The 20,537-nt window shown below is 40.2% G+C and overlaps 1 protein-coding gene across 9 annotated transcripts in view; it reads right to left on the bottom strand.

Annotated features, from left to right (window-relative positions):
* The window catches only part of LOC108003569 (probable nuclear hormone receptor HR3), a 120,367-nt gene that overhangs the window by 44,725 nt on the left and 55,105 nt on the right, over positions 1-20,537 (bottom strand). For 2 of the 9 annotated variants that reach the window (XM_062076880.1, XM_062076884.1), the window contains one exon: positions 18,297-19,587. The exons of the other annotated variants lie outside the window; for them this stretch is intronic. In XM_062076880.1, coding sequence (XP_061932864.1) covers positions 18,297-18,420 — 124 coding nt within the window. In that variant the 5' untranslated portion in view covers positions 18,421-19,587. The remainder of the gene's footprint in view (positions 1-18,296; positions 19,588-20,537) is intronic. 9 annotated transcript variants of the gene reach the window in all.

The raw sequence follows: 20,537 nt of genomic DNA, 5'->3' as shown, positions 1-20,537 counted from the left end.
GTGGTGAAAGAGGGAGTTGGGGAGGCAGACGCGCGGGATGGAGGAAAAAAGAGGGTCGAGAAAAAGATGGGTGACCAGGGCGCGAGAGAGAGGGGGGAAGGAAGAGGGGGAACGGGTGGTGGACGAAGGATGGAGGGGAAGGGGAGTTGTGCGCGCATCGGCGTGCACTGCACAGTGCATGCACCTCCGAGAGGTGTGGGTGAGATACGCGCTTGTGTTGGCACGAGCGTGTAACTGGGTCGCGGGTTCGACAACTTCAGCCAAGGCTGCTCGAGCAGCGGTTCTCAGTCCGGCGGTTTGTATATCCAGCGATTTCGCCGCCGATTCTCGAATCTCTTCGTTCTTCCCTTCTCTCTTTCTTTTCCTTCCTCTTTTTCCTTCTTTCCGGACCTACGACAAAATTTTTGCACACCCTTGGTGCTCATGTATCTCGTCCAATTGCGCGTAATTTCAGTTTTTGCGTAATTTTTAATTTTTGTTTATTTGAAAATCACGGGATGGGAATGAAGTTCGAAGTTCCCCCCTTCTCCTCCGCCCCCCCGAAATCGCGAAAGACGCGTGGCGAGATCCGAGATACCCAAGCCCGAGACGTCCAACTGCGTTTTATATTTCACATCCGCCGCGAATTACGGTAAAAATAACCGGTCGCGAGCACGCGTTTCGCGGAGGATACGTCGATCGATACGATCCACCGCGAGCTTCCCTTTTCCCTTGCCCAGACTTAATTGAGGAAACACGATGCCGCGAACGTTGCTGCCTGAACGTTCTCCTACACTTTTTTCTTTCTCTTTTTTTTTCCTCTCCCCCCTTACGTTCTGTTCTTCCATTCGTCCTATCCTAGGCAACTCGACCGACCGAGCAAAAAGCGCCCTAACATTGTTTACTTCTCTCGATGCGATTCCGCTGCTACGTTTTTTCTTTTTTCTTTTTTCTTTTTTTACAACGATCGACACACTCGAAAAGCTAAACCATTCGAATATCTCGATGAAAATACTGGACTCAACTTCTCTTGGAGACTCTTCTAAAACCGCATAACGTTATTATCATTCGTTATTATCATTGCATTATGAATGACGGGAAAAGTAGAATATCCCAGGATCGGATATCAGCGATGGAAGAGAGTGAGAGGGTGGTAATTTTTCGGTGGATAGATTTAGCGAGGAACGATTTTAAGCGAGGATGGAGAAGATCGAAAGTGGCGGTTCGACGAGGCATGAGGCACGTCAGTAGCCGTGAGTTTCCACGTCTAGGGTTACCTTGGCAGCGTGATTTAACGAGGCTTGGCGCAAAACAACGAGAGCCGCTTTAAGGAGACGGAACACCGTGAATGCAGCGGGAAACTTTGCGTCACGCCGCGCATTATCATGAAAGCACGCTCTTTTTATTGGTCCGCCGCCGCCGCCGCGCTATTGGAGATCGACGACACGGTTGTCGGTATTGTTCAACGACGTTAAGCGTAGTCGCTCATCTAACCGGCAAACCAATGGAAATAAATGTTATGTACGTGTATGGTCGTGCAATAAGTTCCTGTCCCTCGATACGAAATGATTTTATCGTACTCGGACTCGTAAATTTAACTCGTTATTGTTTCAACGGAGTCCATCGTTTTCTTAGTTTGCTCAGGTTGGATTGGCACGATGGTAAATAGTCACATGTATGCAAATTATTTCATTATCAGAAATTACGCGAAAATTGTAAAATTCATAAGCATAAATTTAAATTATTTTTAAATCAATTGGCTGGATTAAAATAATAACATAAAAGAAGGTTAAAAGTAAATCTAGTTCTTTCCGTGCGATTGGCTATTGTTGATAATTGATCTAATGAATTATTTGCGAAATATTTGAGACGTTTCTCGTAATTTTGATACTATTTTTAATCTATAAATACACATTCTGTGATAATTTTACAACTTGACATCAAGTAGATGATGATACGAGCCGATTTTAAAATCGTAGATTCACTTGTAGAATTATGAAACTTTACTATGCGAGATATTTATAATTAAACATCTTGCAGAACGTACAATTTTTTTTATCTCTTTTTATTAACGATTAAAAACTATGCTCATCGCGCAAGTCTGATTAGCGCAGGCGTAATTCGTTGAATCTTAGATGTTATCTAAAATAATCCGAATATACGCTTCTATAGTAGTTAGTTGATCGTTTCCTCGACTTTATTGCCACGTTAAAAAGTATTGCTGAAATTGAGCGAATGCAACGCCTCCTTCCTTGAACGTGTAATTCCCGATAAATCACAGATTGCGTTCCGACCTTCGCGTTTTTCCACCTTCGAACGATCAAAGAAGGTTCTCGTTGCAATCCGAACCTTTCACGTCTTTTAATTTTGCTAAATATTCAATCTCCCGTTTAGACTAAAATATTTGGACAGAGAAGGAAGCCGGTTGATCACCGCTCGACAAATAATGAAATTAACGTAGAGATGATTGTGCACGAAAAGTGAAAAGAGAGGCGAAAGTAAAAGGAACGAAGGAAACATCTACGTCCCTACGAAAACTACGACTCGCGTATTTTCTTTTTTTTTTTTTTTTTTATTATATCGCGTAACTGGAATATCGCGCATAATCGAAGAATCGAAGAAGGAATTTCCTTGGGGTGGGGGAATATTAATATTAAGCAACCTTTCATGCTTTAAATGTGAAATATTCGAGGAATAAGTTTTTTATTCTATTCTATTCTACATACAATATATCCGTTTGATATAAAGTTTGCGCGATAAACGCAATATGAATTGAAATTAAAATATGCGGAATATCCGGATATGACGTGGAAAAGAAAAAGAATTTACCATATTTTTCGTATCACTTGAATATACTTGTACAACTCGATAAAATTTACAACAAACCTTCCATCGATATTATCGTACGTTATTAAAAAAAAAAAAGAAAATTATTATTGACAAAGATTTCCCAACTTCGACCTACTAATTACGCGTAATAATAATCATCACGGTGTTTTATTATCGTCGATACGCGTGGTAATTAATTAATTCTTCAAGAACGTTCTGTAATAATGCACCGTAATTGTTCACATCTAATGAGCTTAATGCTTTGTTAGTTTTTGCACGAAACACATTCGCGTGAATAAATTAAAATACATCCTCGTGTAAAAAATTCTGTTCCTCGACTCGTACAATCAACAAACTTCAATTCAACCAATCGCTCCATGATATCTTCTACATTTCCAATTATATATTATCCCTTTTCTTGTATGCGTTTTCAAACAAACAATTTTTCTATCTCTACGCATCCGTTGTACCTTCGAGGAAAAAGCCCGACATCCAAGCTACATCTATCCCCTTCCCTCTCGATAATCTTTCACTTACGTAACTCCAAAGCGTTATTTCACCATTTGGCCCTCAATGGGTTACAAGAAGATTTATAACGGTTCATAGTTCGTCGCGAGCCTACTCGCGACTCGCGTTGCGCGAGGCGAAATCTGCATGGCGCGATTGCGTCATCCCGCGTTTTTGCGTTCGCTACGCAAACGTTTTCGCCGCGAGTTTTCCTCCTCGTCCGCGCGCGGATCGCGTACCAAACGCTCGTTGTTTACGCGTCGGATCCGGCCGTCGTACACGCAGGATGCGATTACGTAAAGCATCGCATCGAGACCCTCTCTCTTTTCTACCGGGGATCGAATGGAAACTGTTAACTTTTATAAATGAAAAGATACCCGCTGAACTTCTAACATTTAAATCAATTTCTTTTTCCTGTTCCTGCGATTCATCTCGTGTAATTAAAATACGATTGATTTAATCGTAACGGGGGGAGGGGGAGCTTAGCCTCCCCCGTTTCGACAATTTTATTTTCAGTTACGGTAGAAATTAAGAAAGATAGATTAACATCTAAGTATCTGTTTTACATATATCGCGCATAAACGATTGTAATTAAGGTGATGTCATGAAAATAAATAGATATGTAATTGCATATATTTCTATCTCGATAAATTAACGATAAGTAATTTTGTCAAAAACGTTTTCAATAATCGTAAAACAAAAAATATGAAATCCATAATTTTTTTTTTTATTAAAAGATTCGATTGTTTTTATCTGTTAATTACAAAACGGTTGAATCTAATGAATTCTGAATCTTTAATCGCGGACGAAGTGTTCCGCGCCGCTATATCGCTCGAGCGACGATACGGGAATGGCGCGAGTTTGTTTACTATCGGCGAGAACCGCTTTTATTTCTAAATCGAACGACATTAAAATTCTCGTTCGTAATATTATATACAAACTGGAAATATCTCGTTGATCTGGTTGGTTCTATTTCTAAAAAAAAATAAAATGGCCCTTTATGCAATAATTGTTAGATGCACGAGAATTCTGGATGATAATTTTGCATATTCTAATTATAAAAAAAAAAATACGAATTCGTTGATGTTGTAACTTCGTCATTGTTCATATTTAATATTTAAATATTTTAAAGGGCCACAACATCCTTCTCCGAGGGTGGGAAATTATTTCGTAATCGAAAACGTCGCTTAATTCGTCGTTAACGAAAATTTGAAGAAATCTCATTCGACGTCTGCTTTTTATTTTTTTTCTTAAAATCGATGAAACGATCCAGGAAAGCGCGATGTCCGCGTACTCGAGCGCGAAATCGCGCGCCGCGACGAAACCCGCAGCGTCGCGACGCGGCCTCCGGGTAAACACGACGATCGATTTCTCTCCACCCTGCCCTGCCCTGCCCTGCTCTGCCCAGCCCAACTTCTCACCACGCTACCCTCTACAAGGAGTTGCAGAAAGTTTTCAGTGCCGCGCTTTTCTTCTTATTTCCACCCCCTCTCTTCTCCCTCTTCCTCTTTCTCCTTTCGTTCTTTCATTTTTTTTCCTTTTTTTCTCCTCTCCCGAGTTTGTTCGAGAGAAGATTTCGTGGGAAAGGGTAACGAGAACTTGATCGAACTTTAATTATACGCAACGATGACGTACGCGCGATATAATTGTTTCGTTACGTAACGTTGGATGAGTGGTCGGGGCTCGATGGGACGACGTTTGGGGAAGATATTGCGGTATGAGTTTAAAGAGGATTTTCTAAGAATGTCTTTTTTATCGGCGTTATAAGGAGTCGAAATATACGAGGAAATTATGAAAATAAGTCGAGCAAAGTTTTGAAAATGCGGAGGATTTTTTTTTTTAACCTTTTTCCACGTGGTAATTATTTTATCGAATTTGTAATTTTATTCACAATCGTTCTAAATTAAATATTCAATGTGCTACATTTTTCACGTTATTATTTCAATTATACAAACATTTAATTTCAAGCTAGTATTAATACCGGTTTCAGAAGTTTAAATATTTTCCGTATATTTAATCTTAAACGTAATCTTCAACAACTTTTTGATGACAGATATTTTATAGAACTTTTCTTATATTCTTCGATGAGAATTTTTCGATGCAAGCGGAGGTAATTCGATCGAAAGCGACACTGCTATCACGATTTTACTCTTTAAACATCGATAAACAAACATAGATACCATAAAGAGGATTTCCGCAATATTTATTAAAAGTAAAAAAAAAAAAAGGAAATATTTTACCGTCTCGATATATCGACTATATATATTCGTCCGATTTTTGTATTTATAAAATTATATTCCTCGAAATAGACGTGTGTCTGTGCCTCTTTTGAAATTTCATCCGCCATTGAACATTTTTTTCCCACACTTTTTAGGACGAATACTCTAAAAATACCGGGAAACCGTTAGATCAACGCCACGAGGCATTATTCTAACTTTACAATTCGTGTCGGAACGCCGCAAACTTTAATGATCACGGTTGTATGGTGATCACGTCATAGCAAAGAGTCAAGTCGTAGTCATACCCGTCGGACTCGCCTTACGCAATCTTATCGTCCGTCTCGAGCTCACCATGATGCCTTCACTCCTTTGTCTTTTTCCACATTCGGCCATTTTTCACGATATTTATACAACTTTATGAAATATTACATAGATATATCCTGTTATTAAATTTTTGCTGCTAGATTTACGACTTTATTTAAAGATTTGTTCGAATTGTAAAATATTATGCGAATGTAATAAATTGTAAAAAAAGAAATTCATGTTTCTAAATAATAAATTATTGAAAGAATTCTTATTAATCGTAGATCAACGAGGTTAATCTCGGTGTGTTGAGCGATCCTACGATTCTTCTTACACATTATGATCGAGATCGTAAAAGAATCGTTTCAACAAAATTATAAAATTAATCGTCTGTTTTCGAAAAGGCTTCCTTCCCTCGTTGAAAAAATCGCACCCCGCCCGTTAAACCGTTCACCGACAGCCGTGGTTCAAACTCGATGAACGAGCCAACAAATCATAGTCGGTCTCGGCGAGTTGCGAAATATTTAGTGACAAAAACTGCTACGCGTGTTTTTTGCGGCCGACATTGTTACCTTTTAAACGATCAGAAGAAAATAAGGAACGAATAAAAGGGAGGAACGAAACAGTCGAAATCGTCGTGCACGTGTGTAACGTGCACGTTGCATAACACACTGCACCCAATTCTCTTTCTTTGTCCCATTCCTGTGTTTTACCTCATGACGTGACACCTGCTCTTCGTATATTCCTTCCTCTCTTCCTCCTTCTCTCTCTCTCTCTCCCTTCCGCAAATCGGCACAATGCGACTTTTTTTTCGAGGATTCTATATTCGCGTTTCTGGTTCACATTTACGTCCCATCACCACTGGCGCGGTCCACCAACCCATTTTTCCAGTTTAGACGAGATACGTCTGTCTTTTATTATTCTCTCTTTTTTTTTTCTCCCCTCCGAAGAGCTTTTCGTGAAACATGATGTTTCAAAGGAAACGAAGACGAGGCAGAAGAGCCGAGCGTACGAGGATTCACAAAGCGCGATTAATTGGTGGAAACAAGTGCGAATTCGTGATTCGCAGGTGATACGGAGATCGCTGTTAACCGAGTTTTTCGCGTATCGTAGTATGAGAATCGTGCCGGCTTCGAAGTTTCCCGCGAAACTTCCAATTAACGACGACGATACATTTAATTTTCGAACGGCGGCGCCATTTCCTCGCGAGAATCGTCGTCGCGTGGGAAAAAAGAAGAAAAGGAAAAAAGAAAAAAATATCAAAAATTTCGTCCCATCCCACGATTCCAAATTACTAATTATGAGCGGACTAAAGATAAACGCGAGGATTGAAATCGTCGTAAAAATATTCCGGAGAATGAGAGATTTCTCGGCCAATTAAAAGGCGTAGCGGTTATATAAAACTCTTCTGGATACGATACGATCTGGAATCGTGTAAGGGAATCTAAGCCGTTTAAAAAAAAAACGATCGATTCACAATCTCGAAGCAAACAATCCCGGGAACGAATATTATTCCGAAACGATCGAATACAAAACTCGTTTCCGATATATACACACACACACATATATATATATATATATATATATCCTATAGTGGATAGGCCATTTGAAAAAATAATTTCTGATTAGCGGATCGAATTGGAAACACGTTAAGCACGATACACGTTGCCCCGCTAATGAGTCTAACGAGTCTCGCCATCCGTGCGGAGACGCATTCGAATGGACACATCTAAATTGGTAACGGGTGGTGACGAGCCAAGAGTGCCGTTTTTGCGATGGTGCCCTACATCGAATCGCGGCGTGGCAATGGGCCGACTCGGGAATCGCCGGTCGATAATCTTTCTTCCTATCACCGCCTTCCCACCGCGTTTAAATATCGAGCTTTCCCCACCTCGTGATAACGCGCCTCGCCTGTTATTTCAATCCGTTTCGCCACGGGCCACGTGCTATCCCACTTTTTTGCGACTCACCTGTTAAGCCGCGTACGGGTTATGGGTAAAGATAGAAATGATGTAGTGCGATGTTAAAATTCAAACGAGTGACGACGAGTGGCTCTATTGCGGAGGGATATTGGCGTATGTATTGGGTGGTGATAGTGTTTTTCTTTCTCTTTTTCTTTTTTTTTAGTTGTACTTTTTAAGGTATAAGATAATGATGACGAGAGATAGTCGCGTTTTATATCGTCGATCGGGTTCTTGGGGGGTTTTCTTTTGGAAAGTTGGTTGGAAAGTTTTATATATTATTTTCATTTCGCTTTACTATCATCTCGATTTGAATATTTTACTATTTGTAGGTTAGTTTTGGGAGTTTGGTAATCGAAAGAAGTGAAGTTTAACTGGTAATCTTTTTACGAGCATAGAAGATCGGATATCTGTTCAAATATATTCAATTAAAAATGTCCTGTTTAACGATTGGTGATGCAAAAGGGAATGATTCCATGTGAAAAAATTCTAATTCTCGAAAATAAAATTTTTCACTTCGAGGCTTTATTTTCCGGTAAAACAGGTTTGAAACATTTTCAAGTACAACTAAAATTGACTATTTATTGATTAGATACCACTAAACGATAGGTATATATTCTCTATATATTCTATTATACACTACACGTGAAAATAAATAAAAATATATATAAAATTTTACCGCTTTCTTGAAAAAAATCTTTGTTTTTTCCAAAGAAAATCGATTTTGAATACGTACAATTAATAAATTCTAATTCTGAAAATGTTTCCTCTTTTATTCCTCGAAAAAATTTTATTCCGCGCTTTCAACTTATTTTTCTCCCATAGAACCATCCCCATAATTTTTCCAACATATTCCATCTTCGAACAAGAAACAGTACTTTTTTTGATTTCTAATTCTACGATTTCGCATCGTCGAACCATTAATCGGATCATCGATCGATAATTAAACGATATATTTAAAAAAAAAACCTCGGAAATTCAACTTCCTTTCGCTCCTTTCCCCTCCTGGATTATAGCAAAAAATACTCTCGAGATGCACGTGGTGCGCAGATATCGATATCGTTCACGGTCGAAGACGATCTCTGAGGGTGCAAAGGTTAGAAACGTGATCGCGAGTGGAGGCACACCGTGCCGGCCCGACAATGGGTTCCGCGATATCGAGATATCCTGCTTTAAGGAGATTCAGCCCCCCTCCAGTCGGACAACCGCGTATACCGTATCCTTTGCGATTTCCTCGTTCGACGAAAAGGAACGCCGTTTGTTTCTCACCTATTCGCATATCCAATATCGGCTTGACCTATGGCTAATGGCGTATCGAGCGTACGTTGGTGGGTTCCGTTCGGTATTCAACGAGGAATTCGTTCCTTCGATGCATCGACATGGTATTCGTGGACGTTTCAGCTTTGCTGGAAATTTCTATAATAACGACGGTGATAAAAGATGAAAGAGCGAGGATTCGTTTTTTCTTTTTTTTGAGAATAGAAAGTATTGTGTACAAGTAATATTGTGGCAAAGTTGTTGATTGATAGATATTAGGTTATCATTCGAATTTTTCAAAGTTGAGATATTTTTCTCTCGTTAACTTGGGAGAAGAAAGAAATACGTTTAGCTGGAAAATGATTCAGAAACCGATGTTAAAACGTTGAAGATAGAATTATCGTGTTTGTGCATTTGTGAATACGGATAGAACGTTCGTTAATGTCTGTGCATTTTAGATAGCTCGAGTAGAGACACATTTAACGAATTTATACTGCGAATAAATTAATCGAGATAATACGGTTATACATAATTCGTTAGAATAATGAATGTATGTATGTAAAAGATGAGAGATTGAAAAGTTTAAAACGCGATTAAATATAATTCGTAAATTCGTGATTATAATTTCGAGTGATAGATAACCATAGATAATGACATCGTGGAAAAAAAATTTTAAAATATTTAAATAAAAGATGGTATATCGTATAACGTAATTTATTCGGTTATCATCATTTTACTCGATATCGTAACATTTCTACAATACAAAATTAATTATTACACGTCATCAAAGTAAGCATTATGCAGAAATTTGAAAATCGTTTGGACGGCCGATATCCTATCTTATTTGAATAAAATTATAATATGCATCGGTTACCCCAAACATTTCGGACTATGATATCACAATATTTCGATCCAATTGTATTATTGAATTGCATAATTCGTTACGATACATTAAACGTGATATAATATATAGCCGCAACAGTGTGTTAACACTTTTTTTTTTCCCACAAGTAGCAACAAAGTGGTAAATATTCGATATCCGTCCCGTGGATATTTATAAATACGATATCAACGTCCTATTACATCTTCGTGTCTCGATTTGTCGAATCATCTATTCCCATTCGTTTCATCGTTCAATTATCTCCGTCGTTTATGCACGCCTCGTCGCTCAATCGGTTTTTATCTGTTACGAAACAAACAACGTCCGCGGCGCATGTAAGTCGCTGCATTACACCCGAGGAACAATAAATCCGCGATGAATCGATTCCAATTCGAGAATCGCGGCCGAATAGAATAATCCGATTTGTGAAAAATTCTACCAACCAAAATATTCCATACGGTTCGATAATTTCACTTTCGTCGAGGTTTCGTGATAAAGAAAAATCCGAAAGAAACAAAAACAAAAAAATTCATCGTCATATCAAAAAAAAAAAAAAAAGAAGAAGAAAAAAGCTAGGTATCGACCCGTCTGCGCGTCAATCTGCCTCTCTTCTCATCCTCTCCGTGAAACGTCCACTCCGATGAGATCCTCCGAGTCGTTAAAGTCGCATCGGGCGAACAACGCGCGTCCATTAAAAGGCAACAAGAACAAGAGGAACCGGGGAGAGGGAGGGGGGAAAAAGGAGAAAAGAGAACAAAAATAGGAGGAAAAAACTGGAGACGGAGGAAGAGGAGAGGTGGGGAGGGAAGAAAAAAAAGGAAGAAAAGAAAGGAGGAGAAGAAACGATGAGAAGAAAGGAGCTCGACCATTGTCCGCCGTTTCCACGACAAAGCTCTCGTGCTCTCGAACGATGAGAAAACGTTGCACGTGCGAGCAGCGGCTCGTATCGACGTCTGCGCCGCGGAACGGCGTAGCATACGTCAACGATGCCGACCGAGACCACGACCACGCCGAATACGACCACGACACGACGACGACGACGACGATGATGACGACGACGACGACAACTTCGTCGTGGTTGGCGACGCGAGGTTGAGCTTCGGCTGCACGGGCGCGCGGCTATCGATTTGGGAACCCACGCTTCCGTTTCTCCTCCTGTCCTCTACCGCGCCTCACCCTTCTGCAACTGCAGCTGCAGCTGCAGCACCAGCAGCTTCGCTGCGACCCAACCCTCGCAGCGCTGATACTTCAACCCCCTACCCTCTGTATCTTCCTACTCCGACTACTCTTCTTCTCGCCTCTTTCGCTCCCTCCTTCCATTTATCCGTCCTTCCTTCTCTCTCCCTTCCTCTCCTCGTTCACCGTTCTCCGATTTCGAGCCTTTCCTTTCGCGCTCCTCTTCTTTTCTCCCCCTCTCTCCTCTTTTTCTCCGTTCTTTCTTTCTTCTTCTCTCCGTTCCCCGCGCCCACGATTTTAAAGGGTAGATGTTCCTCTTTCCTTTCCTCCACCATCTCCTCCCTGCCACCCTCTTTTTCTTCCGCCCGCTACTATATCGCTACCCCAACGATTCTTTCGTTCGCTCCCTTTCCACCTTCGAGGCTTCCGTATTCCTCCTCCTCCTCTTCCTTCCCGAGTTCCAGTTATGTGAATAATGAAGGGCTTAGAAGTCGAATAATTAATATCTTTTTAAGCGGCGTCGTTGAACGGATCTCCGGCCCGTGGAGCGTTTGTTTTAATGGACCGTCTTCACGGACGACGACAGTCCTCCCTTATAAATGATTAAGAGATGATTAACCGTGGCAGACTACGTTCTCCACGAAATTCACCGTGTTTCGCGTGTATTTCTTTTTCTTTTCTTTTCTTTTCTTTCCTTTTCCTGCTCACGATTTCTTACAAGTCGCCAGAAATTTAGAGAATCGCGCCTCGAATTATTCTTCTTTCTCGTTTTGTGATGTTATATCGTTTATAAGATATACAGCATCCGTTATCCGTTTCCCGCTTTAATTGCAATATCGAAAAAGCGGAATTGTTTCGAAAATTTTATCGCAAAACGTATATTATCGGGCATGAAACGTGTTTCGTGTGTACAAGTAACAACGATATAATAATTCCGGCTCGGTTTTGTAATTTAATTTCACCTATTACAAACAATACACCCCATTTTAACGTTAAACGTGACTATTATTTTCGAAATTAACAACTGCAAGTTTATTATTCCAATCTCTTGCAACTTTGTTACATTGTTTAAAACGTGGAGATATAAGTTCTCGTGTATAAATTCGCGAGTATAATATTTTCCTTTCTGAAAGTCAATCTTATTTCGAGTCGAGTGTACGTTTGATTTCTATACAAATATATTTCACCTTGATCGAAATATGATTTATGTACGAATATTATTATAGATCAGTCGAAGACGGTCTCTCCAACAGAAAGCACGTTTCGAATCGAGCACATATTTGTCGACCAATTCCCGAATAATTATTCACGCAGTCGAAGAAATACGATATGCTGTCCCCTTAGCGGTGCACGTAAGCCACCCGTCATTCAAAGATCATCGACCTTATAGACGTCGCGATACGATAAGATTATAGTAATAGGTACGACTACTGTAAGTAGGTAAACGTTTGACTCTATACAGAGCCGTGAGGCATAGAGCCACTATCGCTCGGCTGCTTTCAGGAAAATATATTAAACGTTACGAAAGCTTCGAGGGGTTTACAAACGGTTTACGTTTTTCCAACGTTTTCTACCAATGGGCAAAGCAAAACCGGCGCATATTTGACTTATCTTTTAACGAAAATGGAATAGTCGTATCCTTACATAACTATTATTGTTATCGCTTTAATAAATTTTATAAATTCCCACGTGAAAATTATCGAACAAATAAAATATCTTGTAAATACTTGTACACATCGTAAATACGATTTGATCTTTTTCCCTGTGCGAAACCAGATTATTAAATTATTAAATTAAAAATGAAATTACATATCCATTTGAAAATTAGAATTAAATTTAAATCGATGTTGTATCGGCTACGTGGATACATTGTTGTATAAATTACAATATAAATATATGTGTTTGTTCGACAATTTTATGTTAATACGTCAAGTTTAATAAATTGCAAACATGGTAGGCATGAAAAGAGCAGAGCCATTCTTGTCGTGAGCACGGTACAGTGATCGAGGATCCGTTTAATCATCGTCGTTTAAGACTTGGGTCGACTAGTTTGGTAGAAAGTTGGACAGCAGCCGGGCGGTAACCACGCGATCATAATAGCACGATAAGTATGAATCGGGGAGTGATCACGACAAAACGACGGACGTGGATCGATTTCGTAACGACAACCTTCGAACCCGTTCGACGACTCTGAAAACACGGAGGCCAGGAGAGGGCGAAGGATTGCCCTGATTCTACACCGTTCACCGGCAGAATGCTTTGGCTTTCACTCGTGAAAAAAAGAAAAGAAAAAAAATACCCCGCCGACGACAAAGTCGACGAAATATTTTTGCCGCGAAGGAAATAATCCTGCCTCCAATTAAATCCGATTTAATCGTCCATTTATTTTCACTCGTGGGATTGCGAATTGAGAATCGAGAGCATCGATGATTTTCCCAGTTTTATCGCTGCTTTGTTGTCGATGTTACAAACATTTCCTCTATCGATAATATTTTCCATGTATCTTGTAAATATGTCGCAATTAAATCATCAATCCTGGAATTATTAATGCAAGATTCTTGAGAAAGTTGAGGATATTTTTTTTTTCGAATTATCTTTCTTTTTTAAAGAAAGGAAGAAAGAAAAAAAGAATTATTTTGAATTTTCATGCTTCTTTGTTCTACGAGCACAATCGATACGCGATGCGAGATCGACAATTACTGTGACAAGTAATAGCGACGATATAATGGAACCTCTTTGAAGAGCTGGTTGCGAAACAACGCAATTTATTCCTTCGACGAACGAAATTACTTAATTTCCTGAACCATCGTTCCCAAAACGTTCACTACGTTTCGTTAATAAGCCATCGTTATTAGATATCTTCTTCTCCGCGGATGAGACTGTGAAGTCATCGTGCGGCGTTATCGGTTGTAGCTCTCGAATCGAACGACACGCAGAAAGTGCGCGATTATTTGATTTTATTAACCATCAACCATCTGACTAATGCCATAAAATTATTGACTCGGTTCAAAGGTTGCCAAGAGTTGCGAAATCGATGCACAATTGTGCGTTTGTCGATCTTCCATGCAACAATGTTCGATCGAATAGTTTTCAACGAATCTGATACTTTTATCTAATTTCCTTTCTGCGCAAATCGTGTGGTTCCCTTCCTCTATAAATTGTTAACCATTGTTGAACGCTTTAAATGTTGTTTGTAAAAAATTCGAAGAAATCGATCAACCATTACAGTTAAGGTGGTGGCGTGCCAAAAATATGAAAATCGAATCGACGATATTAATGTAATGCGTCTCTAGCGTGTGCGTTCAATCCTCATAAATTTCGAAAATTAAAGGGTTCGTGCAAAGTGTCATCGATAATTGCCACCTGAGAATAATTTGTAACGATGTAATTAATGTGTATATATATAAGTTTGTACTCGTAGTAATTGCTATAGCGTTTTATCTAATGTTATAATCATAATTATGGTGGTAAAAACAATTTATGTCTCTGGAAAAAAGTAGAAAAAAAAGGAATTAATTTTCTCAAATGACATTAGTTACAATTAATAAATAAATTGTAATCATATTAATTAGGTTTTACACTTCTTCTCTAAGTTTTTTACACTTATCGCAAGAACTTATGTTATTTTCCCAAGAATTATATATTTATATAGTATAAACAATTATTTATAACGTTATATTTTAAACAATTAAGCACGTTGTTTCGTAAACACGTAATTTTTGATATGCTATTATTATGCTCTGGTTATCGTGAAATTTATTGAGTTAACTTAGTTCATTTTTAAATATCCGCAAATACTTTGACCCCAAGCTCGTTAAATGTTAATTTTCGCGGTTTAGTAAATATTTCCCGATAATTTTTCTATCTTCCATTTTCATTATCCGTATACATTTCCTCCGACCTATAAGAAAAATTATTATAACAACAAAACTGACCTATTCAAGAAGGAAAGCATGAACTTCAAACTAATAATACAAGTTATCGGTTTTCTCCTTATATCTCTGATTCCATTAACAAAAGTTCTCCTCTATTATATATAACAAAAATAATAGCACCTCTACTGCGTCAGATTAATCAGTTTCGAGTCCAATTTATAATCAAAATACGAGGAATAAAACACCAATGGAAAATTAAGAATTCTCTTCCGTTGAACACTTTTTAGACAGACAGTCTTTTTTCATATTACACAGGAAACAGCTCGAGGAGACGAAACGGTACAAGATGGACGGAGAAATCCGAATCTTGGTCGATTTGGAAGCGGCGCGAAATTTGTTTTCTCGTCATCGCGAATCCGACGACATTACCAGCCGACGTTACGGGCGTTCTTCTTACGAGGCCTTTTGCGCAACCCGCTCTTACGTGGGTACTTTCGCTTTGCATAATTTACTCGCCGCGTTTCGATCGCCGTGTATTCGTATTCGGGACGGCTATGACTCTCCGCGACACTCGTTCACTTGCTTTTGAAACCGTCCTTTGGCTATTTCGAACCGGCCGTTTCCCCTCCCCCTCCCCGGATTCGTGGAAATTCGCGACGTCAGCCTCCTGCGACGCGATTTCTGCGTAGCCTCAAGATAATAATCTCTTTCTTCGCGCGTATTTCTTTTCGTATTTCTCTCCAGTGTGCAGCTGGTAAGAGTAATTGGATCAAGTTGGCTAAATAGGACAAAAAGCGCGAGAGCTTCGATCGCTTCGTTGCCAGCCGAAGTTTGATCAACGATCAACTTTCGAGTGCTGGATTGTTTGGGGTTGTTCGATTAAAAGGTTAATAACCTTTCAAATTAATTAACAGGCTGAAGTGTGCGCGATTTTTCTGCCTCATTATGGGGACAAGGAAGCGAGTCTTATAAACATTTTTATATTTAGAAATGTGCGAGTATTGTTTGCAAATGAAGTGAAATTTCGTCGTATTTTTTATGCGTTTATTTTAAATTTGAATTTAAAATTGAAATTAAGAATTTTTGCATCTTTCTTTTTTTTTAAACAAAAATTATCCAGATTATTTTGAATTATTTCCGAAGGATTTTTGCTCGATTTTTGTTTACAAGAACATTATGGAAGTGGAAAAAAAAAAAAGAAGGAAAAAAAAGAAGAGGATGATTCGATGTTCAGAGACGATTTTTTAAAAAGAAACTCGTGTGACACGCTTGACGAATCTGTGCTTTCCAGTGTGTATTTGTATTCGGCACGGTGCGCGATTCGCGACGTCGTAAAAGCAATTTTGAAACGTTTCAGCGTATCCTTGCTGCCGGTTTCTAAACGATTTCCTTTTCTGTATCTCTCTCTTTCTCTCTCTCTCTTTGTCCGGAATATTTTCACCAACGAACTTTAATACAAACATTTTTCGACGATCCTCCCATAGAAACTATCGAAGAGTATACAACAAACGCATTCCTCGACAATATAATCTTTTATTTGTTCCACGATCCATGATCTAATCTAGAATCTTTAATCCTCGCAATTTTTTCTTTTCTTTTTTTAAATAAACCTTATCAATCTCCATCGAACGAAACTAGATTCTTCTTTCCCTTCTTCGTTGCTCACTTCGTTTATCACAAATTGTTTCTCTCAATTAAATATAAAAAGTATAATAATAAGAAAATAACGGGGAAGCCAAATATTAGGAATACTCTATAAGATCATTCGATACGATACGATAAGTTTCACGATACCCATCGTTATTCACCGAAATCGTAATTCGCCGCAAATCTTTGGTTAACGATCGTTCGCCGTGCTTGCGTGAATTGCGATACATATTTAACGCGCGCACGTATATCGGCGTTATCTGATTGCCCGATCATTCCGGGAGCTGGTGCTGCATCAATCGCAGGGCCGATGTTTGAGATCAATCCCGCCAATCTTGCGCGATAACAGGATCGAATAATCATTGGCGAACGTTGTTCCGTTGTTTACGGGCCAATTCGGCCCCGTTTATCGGCCATTATTAAAGTCGCGGTCAAGTTTCGAAAAAAGGCGGGAAATTCAAATGGGCAGTTTTTACGAACGAACGATTGCCCGATGACGTAACCTGGCCGGGCGGACGCGAGCCGCGTAATGAAATTAACTCGGGACGAAAGCACCGTGTAAATAATGTAAAACGACGTTTCAATGTTTCACCGTTGGAGAGCAGCTCTGCGAAATTTCACCGCGAAACTTTCGCGCTGGATTCGTATTGAAATTATGAAAGCGGCGGCGAATGGGATTCGCGCGAATACGAATTAATAAGGATATTTCACCTCTTCTCCTTTCCACGATTCTCTCTTTTTTTCTTCTTCTTCTTCTTTTTTCTTTTTCTTTGAACGTCATCCAAGCTAAAATTTACCTTTCGAGTTAGCGATCGTTAAGGAGCGTCGTTAAAGTTAAGCGTGGATTTTCGGTGTCTGGCGACGAATCGTCTAATCTACTGCCAGTAAAACCCACGTGTAAAGTGAACGGTCGGACGCGCGCGGAATCAACGATTCCCTCCTCCACTCGGCTCGCTGCAAATTCTGCAGGTTCGCGAACTTTGAACGCGCGAAAAGTGCGTTACGTAAGTGCGTTACGAGGTGGAACGACGACGGAACCGAAGGAGGCGAGCAACCAATTGAATTTATAAGATTAAAAAATTGTTGCAAAATTCGTCCAAAATTTCTCTAAAAATTTCGCAAAAAGGAAAAGGAGTGAGATAAAGAAAACACAATCCCCTTATCTCGAGACAAAACCGCACAGTAACCACGAGCCAATAAACCTCACTTCGTCGATTCCGCGAGTTAATCTCTATTTAGAATTCTCTCTATTTAGAAACGAGAAGAAGGGGGAGGGGAAAAGGAGGAAAAGAAACCACGTACACGCTTCTTCTGTACACACAGTAGCCGGGGAACAAGCTGAGGTACTACAAGCAGGAGCACGGAGCGTATTATTCTTCAAAAGGACGTTATGTAAACTCGGTTCACGGCAATTCCGTTCGGCCCCGTGCAACGGTTCTCCGACACGAACGGAATTAGAAAATTCACGTTAGGCCATCACGAGCCGTACACGCGTGATTCTTTTTCCTTCGAAGATCGCGTATACAATCGTCGTCGTGGGAACGTAACGTTTCTACGCACGACATACTTACGCGCATTCACACACGCAACACATACGAATTATATATATATATATATATGTATAGACACACAGATAGAAAGCATAACGGAGCTTTTTCGTTACCTTTTATGCTCCCGGACGAGGTATGGGGCGTCTGCGGTGCGTGCGAGGTCAAAGGTAACGGCGAGCCCGAGGAGGTCGCGGAGTGTTCCAACTTGGAACTCACCGCGCTCCACATCTCGAACATGTTGAACGCCGTGGTGATGGCCTTTAGTCACTTCCAGGCTGCTACTACCGTAGATCACCCGGCGCCCTTTGCAAGCTCGGCGTAACATCCGCTGCGGCGCTCCGCGACGCCACTCGAACGGAGGACGCCTTCGTCGAGCTCGACGGGTATTTCCACGGATGTTTCGACCGGTGTTTCCACGTGTTCGCACGGAATATTATCTCGGTCCATGCATCACTCGAAATCGTGTCGATCGTCGATTCTCGATCTTGATTTATTATTACTTTATATCGCGCGGGTTGTACTGTGACACACCACCACTGTTATCATTAATAATTACTAGGCTAGGATATATTTTCCTCTTTTTGGATACCCAGAACACGTTTTGACGCGTTTAATATCGATTAATATCGATTATTTTCTGTTATTTCTCTTCTTTTCTTCAACTCTCGTCGACCGGTGCCGAGCTAATAAGTTGCTTCGTCGTTAAATATTATATTGTCGAATCGATGTCGAATGATCGTTAAGAAAATTAACTCTCTCTCTCTTTCTCCCCCTAATTACACTCTTTCGCTACTTCCCTACCGATTTAATTACTAAGCTCGATATTTCTTTATACGCACTTTACAAACGGCACTGACTGTTGAAACCCCCGTTTCTACCTTCTTCTTCTTCTTCTTCTTCTTCTTCTTTTTTAATATACACTGTTACTATTATTATTATTATTATTTTTATTATTATTATTATAGATAAATATATCGAGATGTATCACTTTCGGTAACGCGAACCGATCATCAAGCGTACGAGCAACAACAACAGCAACAACAAAACGCGTCCTCTCTCCTCCCTTTTCACCGGTATTACGTTAACACCGTGTCCATCGTCATCGTCCACTTCCGTCTCCACCTCCTCTTCCGCCTCCTCCACGCCACCCCGACTCGACCTACGCCACTGCGTGACACGGTTTACCGCGTATCACCTCTCTACTGTTATTAGAGTTATAGTCAGCACCTTGGCCAATGAACGTCCTACCGACAGGCCGGCCCAGGCCTTAATCGCCGCGAAGCCGAAGAACACCGTGCCGACTCGTGGCCGTCCACGTTACGCTCGTGTCCCTTGCTTTCTTTGTCGCTTTCGTTGCCGGCACCTCGCGTGACATGGCGCCACAGGCGTCTCGCGTTCGAAGATCTGGAAACAGTCTCGTCAGCATCTTGCCAAATCGACCCCTCGTTTCGTCGTCGTTTCGCCCCCGACACTGCTTCCCGTCCAATCGGGCCAGGATTTCGCGCTCGATTTCGGCAGAGAAGACTTAGATTTATGTAAGGGGATCGCGAGTCGAGAGGATGTAAGTAAAGTAAACGTGAATTTTGAGTAAAATTTTTTTTTACGAAGCGAGAGAGAGAGAAAGTTTTATTATGAAAGAATTTTCTATGAAATCTAATTTAAATTTCAGGTTGAATTTAAATTTTTCTCGTGTTATAACCAAGATTCGTGGCCATCTTATAACGCACTATACACTTTCTTCGATTTCTCTCGATCGCTTTTCCCCAGTTTCGAAATATACGGGAGGAAAGCACGAAGGAGGAAGAAGAGGGATTGTAATCGCGGGATTACAGGGAGAGATAACAATTACTGGAGCCACGTGTAGTACGTAAGATGTAAAAAGAGAGTCACGCGAGAAGAGAAGTGAGAGGTGTAAGAGGATAGGATAAACCAGAGGCGACACGCACGTGTTTCGAGGCGAGGGTATCGTGTTCGACACGTTGACGTGTTCGTCTATTCGCATATGCTTCTTGTGTGCACTTGTGTCGTGCACCAACGCCCGACACCCGTTAAATCGCGAATTTAATTAACACGTTGCATCCCATTAAGAGCAGGCCACGAAATAGAAAAGGAAAGCTACTACACTTGTCCTCCTATTACATAAATCAACACCGACATTACGATCTGTCAACACCGACGATTCACAATTACAGAGAAATGTTTTTGAAATCGCTTTAAAATTTCACTCTGACCCAGCGAGAATTTCGAGAAGAAAAAGTAGAAAATTCAGAAACGGATCAGAACGTGAAAGAAGAGAGCTGCCATGAAAATTTCGAAGCAAGGTGAATAGAATTCGAATCGTTTGCCGTCGATGA

The sequence above is a fragment of the Apis cerana genome, linkage group LG1 (genome assembly GCF_029169275.1).
Source record: "Apis cerana isolate GH-2021 linkage group LG1, AcerK_1.0, whole genome shotgun sequence".
Taxonomy (NCBI): domain Eukaryota; kingdom Metazoa; phylum Arthropoda; class Insecta; order Hymenoptera; family Apidae; genus Apis; species Apis cerana.
Note: the sequence above shows the minus strand (reverse complement) of the source record. Positions and strands in the feature narration are given on the sequence as shown.